This window comes from Danio rerio, chromosome 2 (genome assembly GCF_052040795.2).
Source record: "Danio rerio strain M-AB ecotype USA chromosome 2, GRCz13ab, whole genome shotgun sequence".
NCBI classification, from domain to species: domain Eukaryota; kingdom Metazoa; phylum Chordata; class Actinopteri; order Cypriniformes; family Danionidae; genus Danio; species Danio rerio.
In genome coordinates, this window is record NC_141022.1 from 51,556,487 (window position 1) to 51,584,034 (window position 27,548).

Consider the following 27,548-nt stretch of genomic DNA (forward strand, 5'->3'; position numbering starts at 1 on the left):
ATAATATGCTGTAAGCATTATGTAAATAATATATATAATATGCAAGTAATATATCTTATTTCTAAGACAACAACAAACTCTGCACCGCATCTGATGTCATTCCCTCGCTTTAAATTCTAGGGCTCCCGGTTGCTTTCTGCAACCTCCCTGCGCGCGCATCCTGAATGTTTACAAACATGGTAATTGGTCTATTGGAACTTTCAGAGCAGCAGAATTTTTTTTGTAACCTTCCCCCAGCCTTGTGCCTCGAGACAATCCTGTCTCGGAGGTCTACAAACAATTCCTTTGTCTTCATGCTTGTTTTGTGCTTTGACATGCAATGTCAACCCTGGGACCTTATATAGACAGGTGTATGCCTTTTCAAATCATGTCCACATATACTGTACATGATTATAGAATTATGTATTATATCAACAAGCTGGAACAGACCAAGCACACAAACACACACACACACACACACACACACAAACACACACACACACAAATTCATTGTGTCTTATTAATTTCTTTGACAAACATCTACAATACCACAAAGAAAAAAGTTCAAACCTGCAGAACACCACCTAACAGAACCACACAAAAAAAAAAAATTAAACAATTGCCAGGCCCACACAACTAGATACACCAATGTTGCAGAATGTATAGTGTCATCGATTTTGCAAAGCCGTTCCCTAATAAAGTATGTTAATCGATTGCATGTGTCAAGCTTTTTGTATGCGTAGCAGAACAACATGCTTCCACATTCACACACTGAACTTCCACACCTGTTCAGTCTTGTGTGTCTTTTTACTTAATAATTTCCATCTCATTAGCAATGTGTATGTATGAGAAATCATACATCAGAAAAAATACATAGAAAATAGTACACAAACACAATAAAATTACATTTCCCAGAGGAGTCTTCTTATAAACTAATGCGTGTGATTAATGCTATGTTCATGTGCTAGAATTATCATGAATTGGAGTTTTCTAGTTGGAAGTTGGCCACTGAAGCGATATTTAGAACTGAGAAACTATCAGTTTTGAGTATTGTGATTGCTGACTTGTATTGTTGTTGAAGTTGTGCAAATTTATTTATATGAATAATTGCTTGCAGCATATTTTATGTTTGTTACAGTAAGATAACCGCTTCATCAGCAAGGTGCAGATTTGTGCCATACGAAGTGAGAAATTTCCAGTTACACATGAGAGGAGCGTTTTTCAATTCACTGTGTCTGCCACATTCATGATATTTATGTAGATGAATTAGGCCGACTCTGAAATAGTTTCAAGGGTTTGCTCGTTTAGAAAAAGCATAATTTTAACTAAACAACCATTACCAAATAGATTCAAAAAGTAAAGTGCAGTAAAATCTCATTTAGATAAGGGACATGTTGAAAAAATAAAACTGATATGTTACACTTGTTTAAGTTGCATAGGTATGTGTTGTACAACAAACTATAAAAGTGAATATGTATCTTTTCTGGTGGCGCAGTGGGAAGCACCTCACAGCAACAAGGTCGCTGGTTTGAGCCCTGCTGGGTCAGTTGGCATTTCTGTGTGTAGTTTGCATGTACTTCTCGTGTTCGTGTGGGTTTCCTCTGGGTGCTCCGGTTTCCCCCACAAGTCCAAAGACATGCGCTAAAACGTAAGTATTTTACGTTTTGGCAGTTTAGTGGCTAATTTGTACGAATTCGTATGAGTTCAGTCGTAAGAAAATGTACCATTTTAAATAGGAGGCGTGGCACCTAACCCCACCCCTAAACCCAACCGTCATTGGGGGATACGCAAATCGTACTAAAATGTACGAATTAGATTGTACGAATTTGTACGAATTAGCCACTAAATGAAAAAGTTACGAATTGCCGTGAGATTGTGTTGGTAAATTGAATAAGCTAAATTATTCGTGAACAATGCTCAAAAATTGTCACTGCAAAAATGCTTGTCTGTCTTAGAATTTGTCATGCTTCTATTCCAAACCAAAAACAATATTATTTTACTTAGCCCGTTGCAGATTATTTAGCTTGTTTTAAGGAAAAACTCGCTTAATGTTGACTTATTTATTCTGAAACTGAAAACAAACCAAAATTTTGCTTGATCTAAGAAAATTTAGTTATTTGGACGAGAAACGAGACAAAAACTCTTCATTCAGAAGAGCATTCTTCCATCATGAATATGCAATTTCTGTACCCAAACACTGTTAGACTCCCCAGAAAAAAAACATCAGAGCCATTCAAAGCATCTGGTGAATCTGGTTGCTATTTAATATTAATATTGCATACTGCATTTATATTGTATACCTCTTCTACAAATCTGAACTTTACCTCTATTATGTTTTCTGTGTTAGAAACAGTTGTGGTAAATTGTTTGGAAACTTTAATGAATTTTTTGCAAGATGTTCAAAATGTCTGCACTGTCACTTTTGATCAATGTAAAGCCCACAGTCACTGACTGAATTACTAAAAACATTTTATTAAAATGCCCAAATTTACCTTTTCACAACATAATTTGTAAAATTTTCAAGATGCAAGTGTATTAAAACATTAATATCATAAAAATAGTTTTGCTATTTAACAAGCATGCAAGTTACTGAGTCTGTACACAGTTTTCTTTCTTAATATTTTGCATTTATTGTGTATTTTTGGTTAGCATCATATTTGTGATCATTCATGTCTTCCTGGTGCTATGATTTACCTCGGAAACAGTCTGTTATTTGGAGTATTTTGCAGAAGACTAGCTCTGCAACATAAAAGAGTGTGTGTCTGAGGGAGACACCGTGTACACAAACAGTAATCACAGAAAATATGAGTCACCACCACTACACACACTCCCTTTTCTGTGTGTATGTGCATGTTAGTGCATGTGTGTGTGTGTGTGTGTGTGTAAACATGCTTTATTCATTCACTTAGCCATGATAAGGGGGAAATTTTATGACTGTAAACAATCCATGCCACAGTGTTTTTATGAGGTTCAGGTAAGTGTACATGCTTCCAGGTGTTTACTTTCTGTAATCCTCACAGCAGCGTCTTTAATCGGAGGATTTCAGGGGTGCGGAAAGCACTATAAATCACAGACATCAAAGATTGATTCAGAGCTGATTCACCTCAGATGCCCTCCAAACACTTGCATAAAATCCCACATATAGCAAAATATCTCTGGCCCAGCTCTGGCCCAATTCATTCATTCGTCTTCTTGTCGGCTTAGTCCCTTTATTAATCCGGGGTCGCCACAGCGGAATGAACCGCCAACTTATCCAGCAATTTTTTTACACAGCGGATGCCTGCCACTGCCTTACCTGGCCCAATTCAATTCATCTTTATTACTAAAGCGCTTTTACAATGTTGATTGTGTGAAAGCAGCTTCACATAGAAGATTATGGTACACTGCAACAGTGTGAGTCCAGTTGTCAGAGTTTAAGTTCAGTTTAGTTCAGTTCAGTGTGGTTTAATATTCACTGCTGAGAGTTAGAGCAAATCTATCGATGTGCATCTCTACAGGTCCCAAACCATGCAAGCCAGTGGCGACGCAATTAGCTTTTGCTTGGCCCACGTCATAGTGAATTACAGTACATGACTGGACCAAGTCTGGCTTTCAGACAATAGCCAAACATGGACCATATCTGGGCCAAGTCTGGAAGCCAAGTTAACAGAGCCTGAACTGGGCCAGATTTGTTGGTTTGTCACTACTGCAATGAAATTAATGAACCCGGTTGCAATTTAGACGTGTTTTTTCTCAAAGCGATCCGATTGGTAAAATTTTCGTTCTTTATTTGAAAATAATAAGAATGTATTTTAAATGTGGCTCAAGATAGGCTAAACGACCCACATATCAATTAAGAACATCTGGGTCTAATACTACGTTTTACATCTGGCCCAAGTATTCTGACAGTGCCACCTCTGCCAAATCCGGGCCATGTTTGCCCCACATGCTGTATGCCAGTGCTGGATAAATGCCTGCTGGCTCTGCACAAGAAGTTTGGCCAGAGGAGAAGTGGTCGTGCCCAGCTGAGCCTGGTCTCTCTCAAGTTTTTTTTCCTCACACTTTTATCAATTGGTGAAGTTTTGTTCCTCGCCACTGTCTTGCTCGGATCTTGTGGAGCTGCACATCGATGGATTTGCTCTTCAGTGTTCGCTGTTCAGTTGCTTTGACGTGTCCAGTATTACCAGCTCGCTTGAATCTCTGACTTCATGAAAAGGATTTCATTATCAGATGATTTTTGTGCAAGGCATCTCTGATTTAGTATTTAGGACAGCAGTTATATTGAAAATAAGTAAATAATAATGGCGGCGTGGTGGTGCAGGGGATAGCGCTCTCGCTTAACAACAATAAGCTTACTGGTTCAGGTCCCAGCTGGGGCAGTTGGCATTTCTGTATGGAGTTTACATGTTCTCCCCCTGTTGGTGTGGGTTTCCTCTGGGTGCTCCGGTTTCCCCCACAGTCCAAAGACAAGTGCTGCAGTAGGTTAATTTGTCCGTAGAGTGTATGTGTGTATGTTCTGGCTCTCCAGGTTAGGGGTTGAGCATTGGGCTAACAACCCACCTCATAAAAACTAATAATAATACATTTTATTTATAGGGCGCTTTTCTTAGACTTAAATAATCGCTAACAAGAGCATCAGAACACAATTAAACATGAAATGCAAAAATTCAAAATAAGAAAAAAGCCTCAAAAGCAACACTAAAAAGGTGAGTTTTAAGAAGTTTCTTACAACAGTCCAGGGAACTGGCGTTCCTGATGTTTGTGGGAAGAGCATTACACAATTTAAGTGCACAGTAGGAGAATGGTGCTAAGTTTGCAATGAGGCTGAAACAAGGTGATCCCCGAAGCGGAACGTAAATAACGAGAAGAAGATGCTGTAGATATCAGATCAGATCACATATATAATCAGGAACAGAACCGTGAACAACTTTATAAGTTAAAATCAAGGTTTTAAAATCAATGCCTTAATGACTTAACAGGCAACCAGTGCAACTGTTGCAGTACAGGGGTAATGTGTGACCGAGATGATGTATGAGTTGACACACATACATGAGGCTGAGTTTTAAACATATTGTTAAATCTTAAGTTAATTAAATGTTACGAAACACCAATATGTTGCAGCTATATCAACTTCAGGATAAACATTTTACAAGTGGGGGGACAGCTGAATGAGAATGAGTCCAAAAGTTTGCGTTAATATAATCATTAATCAATAGTTTCTAAATGATTTGTCTCTAAAAGTGAGGGGGACGTATCCCCCTCACCCCCACTCCACCCCCTGGTTGCTACGACCCTGATAGCAAGCATCTGTTAATACTGTTCCCTATGCAATGGTCAGGATAAAGAGGGTCAGGATGGGTTGAAAATATTTTCAGTATTCAGGCCTGTGTTTTTGTTTGTGAAAAAAGGTTGTAACCTTTATGAACCATCAATGAACATTAAAAAAAATTTAAAGAACAAACATTAAAGTATTTTAAAAACATCAAAAATAATTATTAAATCATAATTGTAATATTTAATGTTAATTGATGGTTCATTAAGGTTAATACTTTTTTTCCATACATTATATATATATATATATATATATATATATATATATATATATATATATATATATATATATATATATATATATCAACCACATATTCACAGGCTTCCTTCCTCGGTTGAAGTGAAGTGAGAACATGAAGGGGGTATGTTTATATACCTCCCCAGAAATAGCGCCAACTACAACTCACCAATCATCACACAGAAGGACAAGCCAACAACCAATCACCATCCAATTACCCGGACTGCCTCTCTAAGTGGGTGGAGTCTAGATAGTGGGCGTGGGACTATCTGCCCGCCTCTGATTCGTTCACTGACAGCTGATGACGACACGCAGCGTGTTAGGTTTGTTTTGAAATGGGAAGTTTGCAGTTTGCAGCGCTTTCTCTGCAGCCGAGCGTTCGCTACCGCTACAGAGCTACAAAGCTGCTGCCTTACATGAAGACACGGCGGGAAAAAACATTTTCAAGCTGAATTTGACAGTTCTGGGAGGGATATGGATGTTATTCCTATGTGTAGTATATTCCAGGAGCTGCAGAGTGTGCTTGACACGGGATACCTGTCCGCGTTACCGTCTCTGGAGGAGTACTGGCAACAGGTAACCAACTATAAACTACCTCTGTTAAGTCTTTGACCGAAGAAATTTAAAGAAAATAAATATACGACTTCATACAGGGTATGATTTTATTTTAATATACGATGTTTCAGTTCACGCGATTTCCTTGAGAGTGAAATACAAATTATTGCTTTGATGAAAGATTTTAATTTAGCGGGAAAAGACGTTTAAAATTTACATAAAAATTGCACTTGCTACGATAATCTACAATAATCGACAAGTGAAAGGGTTTTGAAATGTAAACATTTATTTTAGGAATAAGTCTGTTCATTTATGACTGCGTTTATTAAAAATACAGCATTAATATAGTCATTGCTGAATTTTACATCTTATTTTTGTCACATGATCCTTCATAAGTCGTAATATCATTTGATGCTAAAAGAAAGTATGCTTTTTATTTGACTGCATTTATTTATGATGATGTATGTAAAACACAGCATCAAAATACAATGAAAAAACTATTCAAAGATTATTTATTGGATTTACAATTTTTTTTTAAAGTTGTTTTTATTGGGGTTGTTTGCATCAATTTTACAGAAGTCATTGTTTTTCAGTGTAAATAGTTCTACAAAGCTACTTCTACTATGTTTTTAGTGTCACATGGTTCTTTAGAAGTTATGTTGGTTTGATTAAGGTAAAGTTGTTTTTTTGTTTTCACATTCACAGTTTCTTCTTAATAATATAACTTCACACAAACATTCTCTGCTAATTCTAAATAGTGAAATCATATTAGCAGCCCATGACTATCAAAGTACAACATTGTTCACAGTCAACTAAATAGTGCTAATGTTGTTTTAAGTCACAATTACATGTGATTTCAGACCGAATATTCAAAGTTGCATGGTAAACAATATAGGGACCGTTGTCACTGAACGAATATGTGAATATATAACCAACTTTATCTCAATGTTGGTTTAATGCTTAAAAATTCCTTTCTTATGTAGGAAGAATGAAGGAAATAATTAGGCATGGGCTGGTATAAGATTCTGACGATATGATAACCTTGGATAAAAATATTACGGTTTTGCGGTATTATGATTACTGTTCTAATATATATATATATATATATATATATATATATATATATATATATATATATATATATATATATTTATTTATTTATTTATTATTATTTTTTATAAATATCTAGGTAAAAAACAAAAACTTTTTTCCCTTTTGAACACAATATTTGGAGAAACATTAAAATTATTCTGGAAGAGTAAACATGTCAGGCTTAATAAATTATTGACTTCTGCTGTCTTTATTTGTTTCAAAAACAGATTTTTTATTATTTAAAACGTCATCTTTAGATATATTTTCTGTGGAAGATACTGCTGTCCTAAAAAACAAACAAAAAAATTTAATAAAAATAAATAAAAAAATCATACACATACCTTAGGAACGGTATTGCACACAATTTTGACGGTTTTAAAACAAACCACGGTTTACCTTGACAACGGTTATCGCCCCATGTCTAGAAACAATTATGGTAGAGCACTTAAAACTGATATTTAAAAAAATTTTATGTTCAAAATGTTTACGATAAATTCACTCTGATCTCTCTAAGAGTATTTCATTTTCTTGTTGACCCCAAACCTTTAAATTTCAGTCTTTATATAACTTAAAACGTAACTTGACACAGTTCATACACTAACAAGAAAACGTCTGAAGTCCTGCTAAACCTCAAATTGTGTGTTTTACAGAAGATACTAAAAGCTTTAGAACACCATATATGTCCATAAATGATAACAGGGCTTTATTTTTAAGAGTTTTAGTTTCATTTTAGAATTTACCATTTAGAATTTTGCCCTAAAACAATGTCGCACATTTCCAAAACATAAAAAAAAAATTGTATTACATTTAAAAACACAAGCAGAAAATGCATGTAACATGTCACTTTTGTGCCCTTTTTCTCTCACACAGACTTGTCTTGAGCTTGAGCGCTATCTGCAGAACGAGCCCTATGTCTCTGCAGCAGATCTGAGGTCAGTATGCGAATCCGACAATCTGTGGAGCCAGTTTGTGCGGTGCTGTGGGACAGAAGCAAACCTGTCCCCACCGGGAGCCTCTATCCCCAGACAGGATGAGATCGCAGCATCCTGCCATTCATCATTCGGCAGCTGTGAGAAGATCATCGCATCTGCTGATGTTCACACACACCCACTGGGCCACAACGCGTCTGAGCAGCAGTGTGTAATCGCACACACACCGCCCTCCTCGCCCTCACTGGTGAAAGAAGATGCAGACGGTCCAAGAGGGGAGGAGGTCAGAGGTGAAGGGTCACCTGAAGGACGAAGGAGAGCTCATCGATGCTACTTTAACGGTTGCAGGAAGGTTTACACAAAGAGTTCTCACCTGAAAGCACATCAGCGCACACACACGGGTAAGCAGTTTCTATGTGAGGGTGTATAATCCTACCAGTATTTTGACTTACTGTTGCCATAACAGCTTCCTCAGCTTTGGGAAACAAAACTGCTCTCGTTCAGATCAAGCTGAAAGTCACACTGATGAATATGATGTACAAAGCATTTAAATACACACACACACACACACACACAGACATGATCAGAATTTTGCTGAAAAACCAGTTACTCGAATATGCTTCGTTCCTTTATTCACCTGATTGATAGTTTTTAAGTGAGTAAAAGCTAGGGCAGCACGATATTGGAAAAATCCAACATAGCAATGTTTTTTTATTCAGCGATATGTATGTACTTTCACTAGATGTCTTGAAAAACTGTTTGGAAAGAATTTATTGTTTTAGATTTATTGGGTTGATACTGTAGGGGGGAGTGTGTTTGCATAAAATATAATAAAAAATCTACATAGAATAAAGTGAAAATTAAATAAACAGAATGTTATTGTTTTCAGAGGAGTCGAACTGTATTCAGGTATACACTACCTGACAAAAGTCTTGTTGCCTATTCAAGTTTTTAGAAACATCAAATAATAACTTGACTTCTAGTTGATCATTTGGTATCAGAAGTGGCTGGTATGAAAGGCAAAGGCCTCTAGATTACGCTTATTTTAGCAAAATTAAAAATGATCATGCCTTGATTTTTAATGATTTAATTAGGACAGTAAGGTCTGACTTTGCTTAGACAAAAGTCTTGTCACTTAACAGAAATAATGTCCAGTATAGAATAAAAAGTCATGCTGCAGTGGAAAAATTGTTAATATTGTGTATGACTCCCATGAGCTTGGAGTACTGCATCCATACATCTCTGCAATGACTCACTGATTAATAAAGTCATCTGGAATGGCAAAGAAAGTGTTCTTGCTGGACTCCCAACGTTCATCAAGATTCTTTGGATTCATCTTCAATGCCTCCTCCATCTTTACCCCAGACATGCTCAATAATGTTCATGTCTGGTGACTGGGCTGGCCAATCCTGGAAGACCCTGACCTGCTTTGCTTGCAACTTTCTAAATGATCAACTAGAAGTCATGTTATTATTTGTTCCTCTTACAACTGGTATTGACGACAAGACTTTTGTCAGGTCAGGTGTACATTAATGCTATGATCAAATGTGAAATAACACTGCGTAGTCCTTATATAAACAATTCAATAAAATTAATTGTCTTTCTTTTTTCAAAGTTACATTCATTTTCTTGTCGGCTTAGTCCCTTTATTAATCTGGGGTTGCCACAGCGGAATGAACCGCCAACTTATCCAGCAAGTTTTTATGCAGCTTCATGGATGCCCTTCCAGCCGCAACCCATCTCTGGGAAACACTCATACACTACGGACAATTTAGCCTACCCAATTCACCTGTACTGCATGTCTTTGGATTGTGGGGGAAACCGGAGCACCCGGAGGAAACTCGCGCGAATGCAGGGAGAACATGCAAACTCCACACTGAAACGCCAACTGAGTCGAGGCTCGAATCAGCGACCTTCTTGCTGTGAGGCGACAGCACTACCTACTGTGCCACTGCTTCGCCCTTTTCAGAGTTACAAACGATACAATTTCTTATACCTGAATGCTTTTTTAAATTATTTTCTATCTACTAAACTGTCTCTTTGGACTTTTATTTAAGATATCAGCCTTTACAGAGTTAAAACATCCCAAAATTAGAGAATGCATGAACTGATAAAATGCATTATTAGAATGCAGTGTAACTCGCTTTGTATAAAATGTTCTACCAAGCCAAAATTCATTAATGTCAAATGCCAATGTCTCTTTCGCTCTGGGTGGCGACCTGCTGTGAACGCAGGTCTGTGTAGGTCCACAGCACGGAGAATACAAACGGCCTCTGAGCGAGCTGAGAGATCCCCAGTTACTCGTAGTGTGAATGAGGCTTTAGAGTGGCTGACTGTAGTATTGGTAACCTAGCAACCATGTAGCTGATCATGTTGCACTACTTTTTTCATCCAACCTAAATACTTCCTTTTGCACAATATCTTGTACAAAATTGCTCTGTCTTGTGTGAAAGTGCTTGTATAGCTTGTCTTAGGTTATGTGGATAGTTTAGGCACGTATATTAAAATCCATAATTATAGTTAGTTTACTGCTCCAGTGTTAGTATGTATAGGTTTCAAATAATTCTTATGTACAGTGTTGTGTGTATAGTGTATATGTGAGACACGACATTTCATTACATATGTAGCAGAGTGACAATAATGCTCAATTTTGACTTGAACTTCATTGGTCATGCAGGTGTAATGTTCGCTACTTCAGAGTTTATTCAGTAAATGCATCGCACATTATTTGCTTTAACCCTTTTTTGTCCAAAGCCATCTCAAGTGAGTGTAAAATTTTTTCTGTGAAGGGATTTTTTATTCAATATTTGGCATGTCCAGCACTAGTTTTTCATGCAATACTTCAAAATGTGCATTAACACAGGGTGATTGAAACCCAGCAGTTTCAGTGCATTCATACACTGTATACACTCATTCCCATGTGGCTTTGCTGTTGCATCACTCTCGTTGTTTGAATACTTAGCAAGCAGACCTCCTCCTCTAGAGGCAAATGTTTGAAGAGTGTGTGTGTGTACATGTGGTTTGGTGACTCCCTGCATTCTTCGAATGCTCATTCTTCATGTTGCTGTCATGTGCTGGAGGTGCAAATATTAACCCTATTTCCCACACTTCTTGTCTTGCTTGCAATTTAATGAATGATCCTGACTACTATCCTGACTTGTCTAGAAGTAATAGAATTAAGAATAAATACTGTAATCACTTTAAAGAGCTCCACATAGACATGGACTTGTGGGAATGAACATGTTCTGTGTTGCATGTTTTTTTTTTCTGTAGATCATGTAATTCAATTTTGGTAAAATCGGAAAAATGGCCTAGGATGAGTTAGTTCAAATGGGTTTTACTAAAAATTCAAAAATGAGAAAATATTTTCATGATGAAAAATGACATCATTCATTTTGAGCCAAGGAATCATAAGAGAAAAGATTGTAGCCCATTTGATTCAAAGTTCTAAAGATAGACAGTAAAAGTAAAAAGTGGTGGCGCTAGAGAGTTTGAGTTAGAGAGTGAAAATTTGTTGTGGTTGAAGATCAGACTGTAAAAAGTTTGCGCAAATGCTGTAGACTACCAGAGCAGAAGAAGAAGAGGAAACCGAGAAGAATATTACTAAGAACCGGAACAGATAAAATAGGTGCCTACACACCTTCGATGCTTGGCCCGTAATAACCTCATTCTGTGCTGCTATTCTAGTTTCATTGATACTAAATGTTAAAATTCGGCATTAAAAGTTAGGCATACATCTTATAACTAAAACAGAATCTCCTTAGATAGCTAAAAATGCCCCAGAAATCAATTTAAGGTGGTGAACATTGAGGCCTGCTCTGGACAACTGATTCAAAGTCATGGTGCAATCACAAACACACTCTGCAAAACATCATCTAATTCTTATTATCAACATATGTTTTGGTGAATTTTACACATCCCTAATGTAGAGTATTAACTTAAGTGTCTTCAAGTATGTAAACGTATTTAAAAATGTACCTTTTAAACCTTTAAACCTCAGCATCCTTTCTCACTGCTGTCATTGTTTGTTCTATTTTTATTGTGCTAATGAGGGAAAGCCTGCAGCTCACATCTACTGTACACACTCCTCTAAATGTTGCTCTCAGCAGCATCAGCTTGTTTACTCTTAGCATTCAAATAGTACTTTTTTACCCCTAAGTAAAATACAAAAACAGTGAGTATAGCTGTGTTTTGTCTTCCCTGCAGGTGAAAAGCCGTATAGGTGTTCGTGGGAAGGCTGTGAGTGGCGTTTCGCTCGAAGTGATGAACTGACCAGACACTTCAGAAAACACACTGGAGCAAAACCTTTCAAATGCAGCCACTGTGACAGGTGCGTGTGTGCGCGCGCACGTGTGTGTGTGTGTGTGTGTGATGCAGCATTTAATGGCTCATTTCCTGTAACTGGTAAGAACAGTACAATACTCAATTTCTAAGAAAGACTGCAAAGGGAACTTGACATGGTGAGAAACTAAAAATACACCACGCCTATCAAGTGATATCAATGGTAACTTTATAATATACATCATGCCTATGATGTAAGGGCAGCCTCATCAGGGTGCTCCGTACCGAATCATACTAAGCAGGAAAGCTCAATGCAAAAAAATCCATTTGAGGCAGATAAACGCAAGATAAAGCTCTTCTGAAATGCCTTGAGATGCACAGCATTGTTTGATGTCATTTCCAACAAGACATGAAGAGTAGCCCCTCCCACTTTTTAACCATTTTTGTGTATAACAGCTCGGCCAATCAGAGGCAAGGGGCTGAAGTTTGTCTAATCTATAATGGCAATGTTGACTCTGTCTTAACGATTATTTGCTTTAAAGGTGCACTAGGCTATATTTGAAATATGTTTTTGACCATAGTCTCAAACCAATTCCTAAAACACGCTTTCATCCAATTAGCAGCCTTGTTGCATTATTAGCGTGTTTGTTTTGTTGCTTTCAAATGAAGTGCACCTCTAAATTTCAGCATTGAGTGTATTAATTGAATTGAATTCAAATGTAGGTGATGCACTCACAGCATACTTTATTAGATACACCTTACTAGTACCGGGTTGGACCCCATTTAATCCTTTATGGCAGAGATTCAACAAAATACTAGAAATTTTCCTCAGAGATTTTGGTCCGTATTGACATGATAGCATCACATAGTTGCTGCACATTTGTCGGCTGCACATCCATGATGCGAATCTACACCCTTATTGCTTATATCATCTAAATGCGAGTTTTAAGCACACTGACTTATAGAGAACCTTAATACTATCTTTGGTTTTATATTCAGGGGGACTTTTCCTCTTGTATGAACATTATGTTCTCTTTCAGGTGTTTCTCTCGTTCTGATCATCTGGCTCTGCACATGAAGAGACACATCTGAATGACGAGCAGCGAGAGACGATCAACCTGCTACAGCACAAAAACAAACCAAACGTGTGTGTGAGAATCCCAAACACCTGCACGGCTGTTTTTGTGTGCATTCAGTGAGTGCCTGCGTTGCACATTTTGCACCTACTTCTTATATGCATTCAAATCGAGATTTAAAAAAGGATGGCATTTTATTTGTTAATTTAATGCACAACGTTCTGGTGCTGAATAGAGGTTAACTTGTTTGTAGAATTTCCAAATTGGGGTAAATTCATTTCACCTGGGGTAAAAAATATACAATAATCATAAGCCAGTTTACATTCTATATATAAGCCAGCTTTTACATTCTGCACTGGAAATGTGCGTATCTCAAAAAGTGTGTAAATATAGGTTTGTGTGCACGTGCATATGTATGTATATGTGTGTGTGCATGGGTGCATGCATGTGTGTTTGTGTGTATATATATAATATATATATATATAATATATATATATATATATATATATATATATATATATATATATATATTTATTATATATATATATATATTTATTATATATATATATATATATTTATTTTATATATATATATATATATATATATATATATATATATATATATATATATATATATATATATATATATATATATATATATATATATATATTAGGGCTGCACAATATTGCGATATGAATACAGTTTCAGAAAATGGTTTGAATAGCTCTATTTGACAGTTTTCTGGGAGTCCAACAGTATTCAGGTACAGAAATTAAACAATCACAAAGCAAAAACAATTCTGTCTTCTAGTAAAATAACGAAAAATTCTCAGATCAAGTAATAATAATGTTTTGTTTTCACCTTCAGAAGAAATAAGTCCAAATTAAAAGTTTATCCTGAAGACAAGCAAAATTATGTGCCAATGTGTTAATTACAATAGTCCTGTTCTCTCTTTGAAATGAAGATATTTTGACTTGGGTAAAACAATTCTAGGTGAGAAATTCTTTTTTGGCACAAATCATATACATTCTGTATATAAATAAATATATATTTAAATAAATCTTTCTTGCATCTCCAAACATCATAATGTTTTGTGCCCAAATGTTCTAAACTTTCTTAAAAATGCTCTGTCACACCTCATAAAGACACATGCAAATGATAAACCTTATATATATATATATATATATATACAGGGGTGATAGCGTTCCGGCACCACGCCGGATTTCCGGCGTACTGTGGCTGCGGGGGGAAAAAAATCAGGTTCACGGATATTGATCTGTCATTTCTCTAGATTCACAGAATTCACTCACTGCTGAAAGCGCCGGATTGGTTTTATTAAGTGCCATTTTGTGTGCTCGTGAATCATCTTTTGAGTGTAGACGCCATGTAAATAAAAGATTAATTGTGTAATTTAGAGAGCTTTATAAATTATAACAGATCTTTGTGAGATCTCTATGAACTAAGATTAGTGACGCTTTTTAGTGATAATAAGAGGAGCGTGCTTTGCACTTTCCAGGCTATAATCCATTCAGAATTTGTATGAAACTTTCGTTTTCGGCACATATACGCTGATATGTTTTGGGAATGGCATCTGCATATTTACGCTGGGTTTATTCTCGAAATAACGGTGAAGCAATAGACGGGACAAAAAATATATTTCCCCCTTCTCCTTAAACAACTTAGTGTTTCAGCTATAAAATAGTTCAGTTTTGTATGTAGCCTAATGGCAAAGTGTTTATATTTACGTTTTTTATTCAGCTTATTTAAAACGTTTGGAGCATTTTTTATTCGTTAAAAATAAGTTTTTTTTTGTTTTTTTTTAACGAACAGCGCCCAGCGGAAGACCATCATTGTCTGTTTGATCAGTTTGCCTTCTCAGATCATCACGACTTGCCTAAAATAAAAGATATAAAACAGTTCAAGTATAAAACAATGGTAGCTTAAACGTTAAAGAATGTGTGCTATTAGGCGCATAGTTTGCTTATAAAAAGCTTGCAGGACATCGAGGCGCCAGAGCAATCGCTTGCATTTTTTCAGTGGGAGCAATTTAAAGTTATCCGTCATTTTTGCTCACAAAGTACGAGTAATACATCAAAAAACGTTACAGCGTTTTTATAAAATAAAGAAAACCAAAATTATGCGCTTTCTGTCGTCTGGTTTTTGAACAGGAGCGCTTAACAAAATGAAGCAAAATGTATATGCCTCACAGACATAATAAATATATTTATAGAAAGCTTTAAATTATTACTTAACGAAATAAAACAAATCGAAAACAAAAAAACTCCTTCATGTAATCCGTAAAGATGAATTTCACTGTAAAGGCGAGTCCAAAAGAAGGTTGCCAGTCAGGATCTGCGACACTGACTCAGAATAAGTTTATTAATAAATAATTAAGATATGTCCTTACTCTTTCCTCGACACATTCATTGTTATTTGTTTTTGCCGGTGCTTGGGGCGAGTTTTAGCTTATTGTGTGCGCTTGAACGCGGATTCACAGTAGCAGTTTTAACATGGAGTGACACGACATCTGACGTACAGATGACACTGGCACATGCCACTGAGTGTAGTGACACTTCCGGTGGCACGTCCGGTTTTCCACTGTCATGTGTCACTCGCTAGTGGCATGTGTAGTGACCTGTGTCACTCAGAGTGTCGCGCTGCATGTCACTGCAGTGACATCGACACCCGGCGAAGCTTATGACATTAATTAACACAAGCAAAACCATATTTAATCATTACGCGACTTTTAACCTAATTTATCGCGTCGCAAGTTAGTTTATTTGCTGAGCTACTCCACGATGTTTTAATTTAAACGCATTTATTTTATGTATTCGTAGTCATACTTCCGTACGTAATATAGTCATTTGACAGTACATGTCAGTCAAATTTATTGTGGCATGCTTATGTATGGGAGGGGTTACACTTATCTGTTGTACTGTATATTATTGCATCCTGGCAGTTCCTTTGTTCCCTACAATATGGACTTCTCTATGTTTTTAATTCATTCATTTATTTTATTATTTACTTTTTTTCATTTTAAGGTATTTTAAATAATATCCTTTAAAAAGTTATAATAAAATGCATGTTGAAAACTCATAACATATATGTAAGATAACAGGTTTCATTTGCCTAATGAATTTTAAATATTAAAGCAAAGAGACTTATAAGATTAATGTGCTTATAACGTGCTTATACTGACACCTACTGGCACATGTCACAAGATCACTGACACTGGCATGTGTCACTGACATTACTGGCATACATAAGCATGCCACAATAAATTTGACTGACATGTACTGTCAAATGACTATATTACGTACGGAAGTATGACTACGAATACATAAAATAAATGCGTTTAAATTAAAACATCAGCAAGGAAAAAAAGTTCAGGCTCAGGAATTTTTTCCACTATCAGCCCTGTATATATATATATATGCTTGTATGTGTATATAAAGAGTTCAGATACAAAATCCTCTAAATGTAGTCTGATATTTTGTCCTAAAATGAACATGTTTCTTCTCAGGCTTCTACATTTGTCTTCAGTTATTTCACTTTAAAGCCAATGAAAATAACTTAATTATCACTGTAAAAGTAAAATTACTGAGCCTACATTCAAGACTCTGAGAAAAATACAAATTTTTGAAAAAAATATCAAATGGCATTCAGAGGTATCTGCATCTGAACTTAACTCTTCATATACTGCCTGTGTGTGTGTGTATATATACAGTTGAAGTCAGAATTATTAGCCCCCCTTAATGACATTTAATTGAAACACATACAGTGCTCTGCATATATAAGCACAGCCCTCACAAATCTCTCTTTTTAAATTCATATTTTTAAAAGGAAGCTTTACAGTATTATATTTGTGCATATACATTAGATTAGTCAGTACTGAAGTCAAATCTGGAGCTTATCTAATAAAAATAACTTAAGGTAACGGTTCAAAAAACCAGTACAGCCAAATGTATGTTATAGAAAAATAATAAATACAAATTTAAAAAAAGGAAAAATGAAAAGAAGCCAAAAAATTGAGTTGAAATTGTGTAGGTTGTATTCTTTTTTTTCTATATTTTGCTTGAATTTAATTGTATTTTTTAATATGTTGGGTGACAAAAATGCTATTTTAATAAATATATCTGTTTAATTAATCTGTTTTGTTTAAATGCACCAAAATACACTGCCTACAGTATATTCACTGAGAAATGGATTAAAATATTCATTTTCAAAATGGGCTGTACTCAATTATGCTGAGCACTGTAACAATAAACAGTAAATCCAGGGAAACTATTATTTTTTTCCAAGTGGAATACATATAATATGCATCGGTTTTGTAAACATTTTAACACAAAGCTGCATTAACAAACTGAAAACCTCTGCTTTACTGCACAGCTGGTGTGTTTTTGTTCAGAGCAGCTACTGAGTGTGTCCAGGCAGGTTTATAAGAGCACATTTGAGAGAAATTAAGGTGTTTATTACATTTATCGACTAGGTGCAGCGTTTGTGCTGAATTTAAAAGCAATAAACTTTTAATTTGGCATGAATGCACTAAAGCAATCAGTATCAGTAGTTCAGTTTTGTCCAAGAGTCATGAAGTGAAACTGTAATTCTGATGATCATTGATTGCTGTTTAATGTCATAAAGATTGAGACTGAACTGTGTTTATTAGAATGGGTGTAACATAAAGACAGGACACAGACTTGCTACTGTGTAGTATGCTATATTTTTTGTGGTCTTTAAAAAAATGCATGAGGAAATTTGCTGGCAGTTGTTTGACATGATGTTGGCAGGAGGAGCTGATGAACTCCAGCATTTGCTGTCCAGATGTTTAAAGGCCTGCAGGTGTTACAGTGTCAACACGATATCAATGCTGTTTATAGCAGACTGGAATTTAGCTTCATCTTTAAGGGGATTTGAACTCCAGGTGTATCCCTTGAAATGACATTGTGTATTTTATATTATATTAAAGAATACTTTAGATACATGTAGGCATGGGACGATAACTGTTTTTAAGGTATACCACGGTTTGGAAAAGTCAAGGTTTTAAAACCGCCAAAGTTTTCTGTTATACCGTCCCTAAGGTATGTACGATATTTTTGTTGTTGTCCTCTTTTTTACATGTTTTTTACAACTATTTTAGTACTGTAAACAGTATCTTCAGCAGAAAAGGAACTTCTACATGTTCATGCTTTTTCTACATGTTCATGCTTTTGTTCATGCTTTTATCAGCAGCAGGGTGGATTACTGTAATGGACTCCTCACTGGTCTTCCTAAAAAGACAGTCAGACAGTTACAGCTCATCCAGAACGCTGCAGCCAGAATTCTAACCAGAACCAGAAAATCAGAGCACATCACACCTGTCCTCAGGTCTTTACACTGGCTGCCAGTAACATTCAGAATAGATTTTAAAGTATTATTACTGGTCTATAAATCACTAAATGGCCTAGGACCTCAATACATCACAGATATGCTCACTGAATACAAACCTAACAGATCACTCAGATCATTAGGATCATATAAACTAGAAGTTCCAAGAGTTCAGTCAAAGCAGGGTGAATCAGCTTTCAGCCACTATGCCCCTTGCTGCTGGAATCAGCTTCCAGAAATGATCAGATGTGCTCCAACATTAGGCACATTCAAATCAAGACTGAAAACACATCTGTTTAGCTGTGCCTTTACTGAATGAGCACTGTGCTGCGTCCGACAGATTTCACTATCATGTTTTTCTCTTCTTCTTCATTCTTTTATATCACATTTTACCTGTTTTTATGTTTTGTTTTGTTTTTACGCATTTTTATTATTTGTTTTTATTTTTATTTTACTTGTTTCTTTTATTCTTGTTTATGTAAAGCACTTTGAATTGCCACTGTGTATGAAATGTGCTATATAAATAAACTTGCCTTGCCTTGCCTTACATCAAAAGCTACTGGCCCAAAATATTTTAAATGTTTCCAAAAATAAAAAAGATTTTTTTTTTTTTTCACAGACATTTAAAAATAACTTATTTTGGAGCAGCAATCACAATACCGTGAAACCGTGGCATTTTTATCCAAGGTTATCAAACCATCAGAATCGTATACCGGCCCATGCCTAGATTCATGTCAGTTGAACTGTTTGAGTTTTTCTGAAGACCTCTGATTTTTACTTGTGTAACCACTGAAATGTTTTAATAAAGTGAAGAGACCACTTGAACATTCTCAGTTGCTCTGGATTGATAAGGTTGGTTTGAGTCAAAGGTTTTGTTTTGATAAGAGTCAGATTTCCTCCATAAATGTTTTCATTTGTTGTATGTGTCAGGGTTATTTCACCATATATTCATTTCTTAACCCTTCTGACTTTAAAGCATTAGTATTCTTATATGTTTCATATGTTTCTCAACCACGTTCCTGGAGGATCACCAGCTCTGCACAATTTCCATGGTTGCGTCCGAAACCGCCTACTTCTCAGTAGGTTCTGCATTTGAATTTAAATGCACTACTCGGCTGTTAGAAAAGTACGTTCTATACAGTATCTATACTCTAGTACGTTCTATACTCGCTTCACTCCCATTCATGAATTCTCTTGAGGGGCATCATGCGATAGCGCAGCGTGCATGGGATGCGCACTTCAGAATCTCGCCGGAAGTAGAAAGTCTTTCGGGTACTTCTTGCATACTGATTGTCGAATTGTATGAATTCGGACATACTACTCGGCACGCATACTGATTTTAGCCTACTGTATAGTATGCGGTTTCGTACGCAGCCCATGTCTTCGTAACCAAACACACCTGATTCAGATCATCAGCTCATTAGCAGAGACTGAAAGACACGTGACAGACCAAGGAGATATCCAAAATATGCAGTGTTGCTAGTCCTCCAGGAACATGGTTGAGAAACAATGCTCTAAAACATAAACATGTTTAAAAACATGGCATATTTTTATTGTTATATTTAAATTAAATATTCTCCAGTTGACTACATTGTTATTTTAAATTTGTAAGAAATGTCATTTACAAAATAAAACATTAATTATTATTTACTCAAACACAAGTAAATCTAGAGAAACAAAAAATCTTAAAGTGGTCTCTCACTTTTTCTATAGCTTTATATATAATATATAATATAAAAGGTGCATTTTGTTTGTTTGCTCTTTGTTTGTTAAAAGTAGATCCATATTAAGGCAACAATGTATTGTCACTTTTTAAATCTTTGTAAATACATTTTATACCACAATAAAAATAATTGATTTTTATAAAACACAGTTTTGTGTTTTGTTTATTCATTCATTCATTTTCCTTCAGCTTAGTCCCTTCATTCATCAGGGGTCGCGACAGCAGAATGAACCGCCAACCTATTCACCTATTTCAACCCATCACTGGGAAACATCCATACACACTCATTCACACATATACAGTATGGCTAATTTAGCTTATTCAATTCATCTAGTGCATGTCTTTGGACTGTGGGGGAAACCAGAGCATCCAGAGGAAACCCTCGCCAACACGGGGAGAACATACATACACACAGAAATGCCAACTGACCCAACTGGGGCTCAAACCAGCAACCTTCTTGCTGTGAGACGACAGTGCTAACCACTGTGTTGCCATGTTTATATTATTATTAATATGCAGTGTGCAAATATCACACCTCTCAGCCTTTCAGGCCTGGACTGCTGCTCCATGCTTTAGAGATTAATTTGGTATCCTGTGTCAGTGAAATCCACAGGAGGACTGTGTATAAACAGTAAACAAAGACACTGTGTCGACAAAAATCTGATGCACTTTGTTCAATGTTACAACAAATGTTCAGTACTGCGAGTTCATGGGAGTGTTTCACAGACTTTTACCTCCGCATGAACCTAAAACAGACATCAGTAAGATGAAGGAGATGCTCTACAGACCCACCCTCACACACAAACACTGGGAAAAACACTTTAAACCAACTGGAATGGGGAGAAAAGATCTTTAAAAGAGGAGTTATTGCTTCAGCTGGGAAGCCAGTATACACCATCTGACAAACGTCTTGTCGTCTGTTCAAGTTTTAGGAACAGCAATTAATAACTCGACTTCTAGTTTATGATTTGGTGTCAGAAGTGGCATGAAAGGCAAAGGCCTCTAGATTACACTTATTTTATCAAAATAAAATATGATCATGCCTTGATTTTTAATTATTTAATTAGGACACTAAGACCTGGCTTTGCTTAGACAAAAAGTCTTGTCACTTAACAGGAATAATGTCCAGTATAGAATATAAGGTCATGCTGCAGTGGAAAAAGAATGAATATCGTGTATGACTCCCATGAGCTTGGAGGACTGCATCCATACATTTCTGCAATGACTCAAATCGCTTAATTAATTAATAAAGTCATCTGGAATGGCAAAGAAAGCGTTCTTGCAAGGCTCCCAGAGTTCATCAAGATTATTTGGATTCATCTTAAATGCCTCCTCCATCTTACCCCAGACATGCTCAATATTGTTTATGTCTGGTGACTGGGCTGGTCAATCCTGGAGCACCTTGACATTCTTTGCTTTCAGGAACTTTGATGTGGAGGCTGAAGTATGAGAAGTAGCGCTATCCTGCTGAAGAATTTTACCTCTTGTGGTTTGTTATGTAATGGGTAGCACAAAGGTCTTGATAGCTCAGGCTGTTGATGTTGCCATCCACTCTGCAGATCTCTTGCACACCCCCATACCGAATGTAACCCCAAACCATGACTTTTCCTTCACCAAACTTAACTGATTTCTATAAGAAACTTGGGTCCATGCGAGTTCCAATGGGTCTTCTGCAGTATTTGTGATGATTGGGATGCAGTTAAACAGATGATTCATCTGAAAAATCTACTTTCTGCCACTTTCCCAAATGATCAACTAGAAGTCAAGTTATTATTTGCTGCTCTTATAACTGGGATTGACGACAAGACTTTTGTCAGGTAGTGTTTATGTGTACATACATATCAGAATAGATGCCTTCCATATTTAATGTGTTGTTCAGTAACATTCTAATATATATATCTGCAAAAAAGCTAATACAAATAAAATAAATAATACAAATCTGTAATAACGAAAACTAATATAGACATTTATTTCCAATCAGAATATTTAATGTATTATAATATGATTAAATAGCATGAGATGGCACAATATACTTTCTTAAATCTACATTTATTTCAATAATTTAATTGAATTAATTTATTTTTATTGTAACAACAATTTATTTATCTGTAAAACAGATTTTAAGAGGAATTTACCAACTATCGAGTTAGGGATGAAACCAGTATTTCTATGTGTTTTTTATGAGGGAAAACTCCCTTCAAGAGTCCAGCAATCACCTTATCATTTTAAAACGTATTACAATATTTCACCCTAATAGATAAATACTCCCTACATGTCCTAAAAGTAGTTTATTTTCGCGTTCACTCCCTTTCTTTTAACGTTACTTGACCTTATGCTTGCCTGCTTCTCCTGACATCTGCTGGACAGTTTATAAAACGTTCGGTAAAGTAATACAAAAAAACTCAGTTTTCCTTTTATTCTGAATAAACGTCAGTTTTTAGGTTCGTATTTATACATAATTTGACGTTTTTACTTAATTCGTCAAACTTTTATTATGTACATGCAGTGACTTTGCAGAAATCAATCAAATGTGCTCTTCTTCTGTTGCAACCAATGAGAAGCGGCGTTGTTTATACGGTGGTTGTGTCTACGGCGCATGCGCGGTGTACATCATGGAGCATGGAAGGACAGAACTTCAGTTGTAAAGAAAATATGACCGCTAGCAGTTAAATATGATGTGTTTTAACATTTAAATCAGCACGGAAATCACTGTAATAATTAGAGACAGTACTTTTGACCATCTAAAATGTTTCGTCAGAGTAAGACTATCATCACAAAGCTCACAAATTTGAGGTGAGTATCATGTGAGACATCTCTGTGAACCTAAACTTCTGTTACAGACGTGTGTGAGGGTTCATTTAGCCTGTCATTAATGTGTTAGTGGTCATTATGTTGTCGTGCAAGTCATTGTTGCTAACTGTCATCATGTTTATAAGTGTAGCTTTGGCTTGTTTTGATATATGTGATGTAATCCAATAGGAAAGCTCAGTCATAAACCTCAGGGGTTTATTTTATTGATCAAGTTTCATATTCATAAGTGTAAATTTCCCAACAAAAGACACTGTTTTACTTTGTTTTGTAATGAACTGAAAAATTACTGTTGTACTATTCAGCATAGTGGTAATGCCAATAAAACTGTCCTGCTGTAGTTTCAAAATGTTTGATTCTTGTGAAGGTCCTGCTTGTTTGTTATTGTAAGAAGTTTAGTTAATTATACTCTTGTTTTTTGTGTTTGTTTGGTTTATTTGTTTGTTTATTTTATTTACCTTCTATCACCTGACATTATTTTGTTTACAGTATTGTCATGTATGTGTTGTTTAAAGCATAATAATAAAATAATAAAGCATAATAATAAAAATGAAAAAAAAAACTCGGGGGTAAAATTAGTTTGACATTCATTAGACATTCGGTTTCAAACCCATTAATTCTTTTCTCCTGTTATAGATTGAGCCCAAACTACTTCAGATAGACATAAATGTGTGCTCTTTATGTTGCTCAGGAATTACTTTCTCGATTAAAAAAATAACCATATGAATGAAATAAACAATTCAACCATAAGAAACTATACAACAAAACTAGTACCAAAAGGTTCAGGAAATCATTATTGCACAATACTCTGCTTTTTGCAATTAGCACTTTAATTATTTTATAATATTTTTAAAGTAATTTTTAAGGTAAAATTGTAATAACTATTTAAACTCTGACACTATTTGATAAACCAAATCAACATTAAAATTTTCTGTGATGCACACGCTTTGAGTTTTACAGTTATGCCTTTGTTGTTTTTATATACAGTACTGAATCCATATTTTCATTAAGTCGAGTACACTGTAAACACTTAAATCGATTAAACTCTGACACTATTTGAGAAAAGTATTTAAATCAACTCTAACATTGTCTAAATAGTATTTTCTATGATGCACCAGCTTTGATTTTTACACTAGTGTCTTTGTTGTGTTTATATACAATACTGAATTTATATTTTTAGTTTTTCAGACACACTTAAACACTTAAATGAGTTAAACTGACACTATTTGAGATAGAGAAATTAAATAAATTCTGAAATTGTCTAAATATTATTCTCTATGATGCACAAGCTTTGATTTTTACAGTTATGCTTTTGTTGTTTTTATATACAGTACTGAATCCATATTTTTACAGTATATCTGATATATTGTAAACGCTTAAATTTACATTTACATTTAGTCATTTAGCAGACGCTTTTATCCAAAGCGACTTACAAATGAGGACAAGGAAGCAATTTACACAACTATAAGAGCAACAGTAAATACGTGCTATAGGCAAGTTTCAGCTCTGTAAAGTCTAAGGAAAGTATTAGTAATTTTTTAGTAATTTAGTAAAATGTTTTTTTTTTTAGTTAAATTTTAGTAATTTTTTTTATTATTATTTTAAATTTTTTTTGAGTACAGTTAGTGGTATATCCAGAGATGCAATTGCAGATTAGGAAGTGAAATAGTCTAAATGTTATTCTCTCTAATTAATTAAACTCTGAAACTATTTAAGATAAAGAAATTAACTCAGCTGTAAACGTGACTAAATATTATTCTCTATGATGCACAAGTTTTGATTTTTACAGTTATGCCTTTGTTGTTTTTATATACAGTACTGAATCCATATTTTCACTGTATCTGATACACTGTAAACGCTTAAATGGATTAAACTCTGACACTATTTGAGATAATTATTGAAATCAACTCTAAAAGTTTCTAAATATTATTCTCTATGATGAACAAGCTTTGATTCTTACAGTCATGATTTTTTTGTTTTTATATACAGCACTGAATCCATATTTTTACAATATCTGATATAATGTAAACGCTTAAATTAATTAAACTCTGAAACTATTTTAGATAAAGAAATTAACTCAGCTGTAAACGTGTCTAAATATTATTCTCTATGATGCACAAGCTTTTTTTTTTTACAGTTATGTCTTTGTTGTGTTTTATATGCGGTACTAAATCCATATTTTAAGTATATTGGAGACACTGTAAACGCTTAAATAAATATATATCTGACACCATTTGAGATAAATAAACCAAATCAACTGTAACATTGTCTAAATGTTATTCTCAATGATGCACAAGCTTTCTTTTTTACCGTCATGCCTTTGTTGTCTTTTATAAACCGTACTGAATCCATATTAAACTCTGCGGGGTACAGTTGGTTTTATATTCACACATTCTGACTTGTTAATAATATAATTTCAGCAAAGTATTCTTTGCAAAAATAAATCATGAAATTATATTAGCAGCCAATGAATATTAAAGTACAAAATCTTTCACAGTCAATCTAACAGTGCTAAAGTTGCTTTGAAGTTACACATGAGATCTCTGACCGCATATTCAAAGTAGCATGGCAAACAATGTAGGAAGCGTGTCACAAGTTGTCACTGTTTAAAAATGAATGACTGTGCGAATGTAAAACCAACTTTACCTCAATCAGTCATGTTTAACACTGTAGTTTATAATGAATGTTTGTAGTTTTCAGGGCTCATGGAGCTCGAGAGGGAGCTCTGCTGTAGAGAAAGCCCTCAAATACACTGTGGGACAGAAGATACATAACTTCACTGTTAAAGAGGTAATGAAATGACTAAACAAATCATGAAATACCTGTATCACACAGAAAAGCAGGAGTTTAAAAAACCTTTTTAGTCTTATAGTTACTGTAATGCCAAGACAAAAGGGCAAGGATGGTTCACAAAAAATGAAACTGATCATTTATTCACATTTCACAAATATGTTTGAGTGTTTGTTTGTTTTTTGTCGTACTTAAAATAAGTTATTTTTCAAAATATGTTTGAAACTTCTAATCACTGACCTCTATACTATTTTTTGTCATAATAATTGAATTTTATTTAACTTTGGAAGTCAGTGGTTGCCTGTTGCAACATTCAAAAGGCTCAATGTTTGGGAAAGTTATGAATATGATGGTGTATGTATAAACGTTTCTGGGATTGTTCTTTTACTTAAATATTATTTAACTAATAAAAATATATATTTATAAATATTTCAGTAAATTCATGCATTAAATAAGATACAGTAGGTTTTATAGGGTCAGTTGTCTTTATATTACACTGTAACTCTCAGACTGAGAGGTGATGCTCCTCATTTAGACCTGTACAGCTGTTTTGGACATTTATGACTGCTAACACTGAGTTTGATTGTTTAGGTAACAGCAGTGCCAGATTTGTTTCTCACAGCTGTTAAACTCTCCCATGATGCAACAGGAGCTCAATATCTGCATGCAGCCCGAGATGATTCCAACAACCTCTTCAGGTACTGTGTGTGTGCGTGTATATGTTCTGTGTTTGTAATTGTATATTACTATTAGTAGTGCTGGCCAAAAATTAATCGCATTCAAAATAAAGGTTTGTATTTGCGTATCTTGTGTGTACTGTGTATGTTTATTTGTTTATTTTATATACATGTATAAAATGTGTATATATATATATAATATATACACACACACACAGTTGAAGTCAGAATTATTCAATTATTAGCCCCCCTTTTTGTTTTTCCCCAATTTCTGTTTAACGGAGAGAGGATTTTTTTAACACGTTTCTAAACATGATAGTTTTAATAACTCATCTCTAATAACTAATTTATTTTATCTTTGCCATGATGTCAGTAAATAATATAGACTTTAAGAATAAAGAGAATTTAAAGTTCCCCTGTGGTCAAAAATGAAAAATAACATGCTTAGATGTTTTTTTTTCTGTGAAAATAATGTTTACCACGTAAAATGACTTTAATGGTACTGCATCCTTACCTTATTTGGTTTGTGTGGATTCATGCATATGCAAATTAGTCACTGCATCTTGCACCAACACCTACACTACTGATGCTCAGTTATAAAAAGTTAGTCATTTTTCAAACTAAAAATTATATCTAATGTTTTTAATATCCTTTTATTTTATCATCCCTTATTGAATTATGAGGTTGTTAGTATTGTGTAATATGTTTTATCTATGTTTATCTTGC

At 35.0% G+C, this 27,548-nt stretch overlaps 2 protein-coding genes across 3 annotated transcripts in view; both read left to right on the forward strand.

Annotated features, from left to right (window-relative positions):
- The first annotated feature begins 5,820 nt into the window (after positions 1–5,820).
- On the forward strand, positions 5,821–13,950 carry klf6b (Kruppel like factor 6b). The gene is made up of 4 exons (XM_087241597.1): positions 5,821–6,103; positions 8,045–8,504; positions 12,310–12,433; positions 13,425–13,950. Exons 1-4 carry the CDS (start codon positions 6,002–6,004, stop codon positions 13,474–13,476), a joined length of 738 nt encoding a protein of 245 aa, XP_087097723.1. The 5' UTR covers positions 5,821–6,001; the 3' UTR covers positions 13,477–13,950.
- A 9,191-nt stretch (positions 13,951–23,141) lies between these two features.
- pitrm1 (pitrilysin metallopeptidase 1) overlaps positions 23,142–27,548 on the forward strand; it is a 29,373-nt gene continuing 24,966 nt past the window's right edge. The window contains exons 1-3 of one of the 2 annotated variants that reach the window (XR_015477669.1): positions 23,142–23,340; positions 26,049–26,145; positions 26,737–26,843. Coding sequence is in view for 1 of the 2 variants with exons in the window: in NM_213487.1 (NP_998652.1) it covers positions 23,294–23,340; positions 26,049–26,145; positions 26,737–26,843 (251 nt within the window). In the remaining variant the exon portion in view is untranslated. 2 annotated transcript variants of the gene reach the window in all.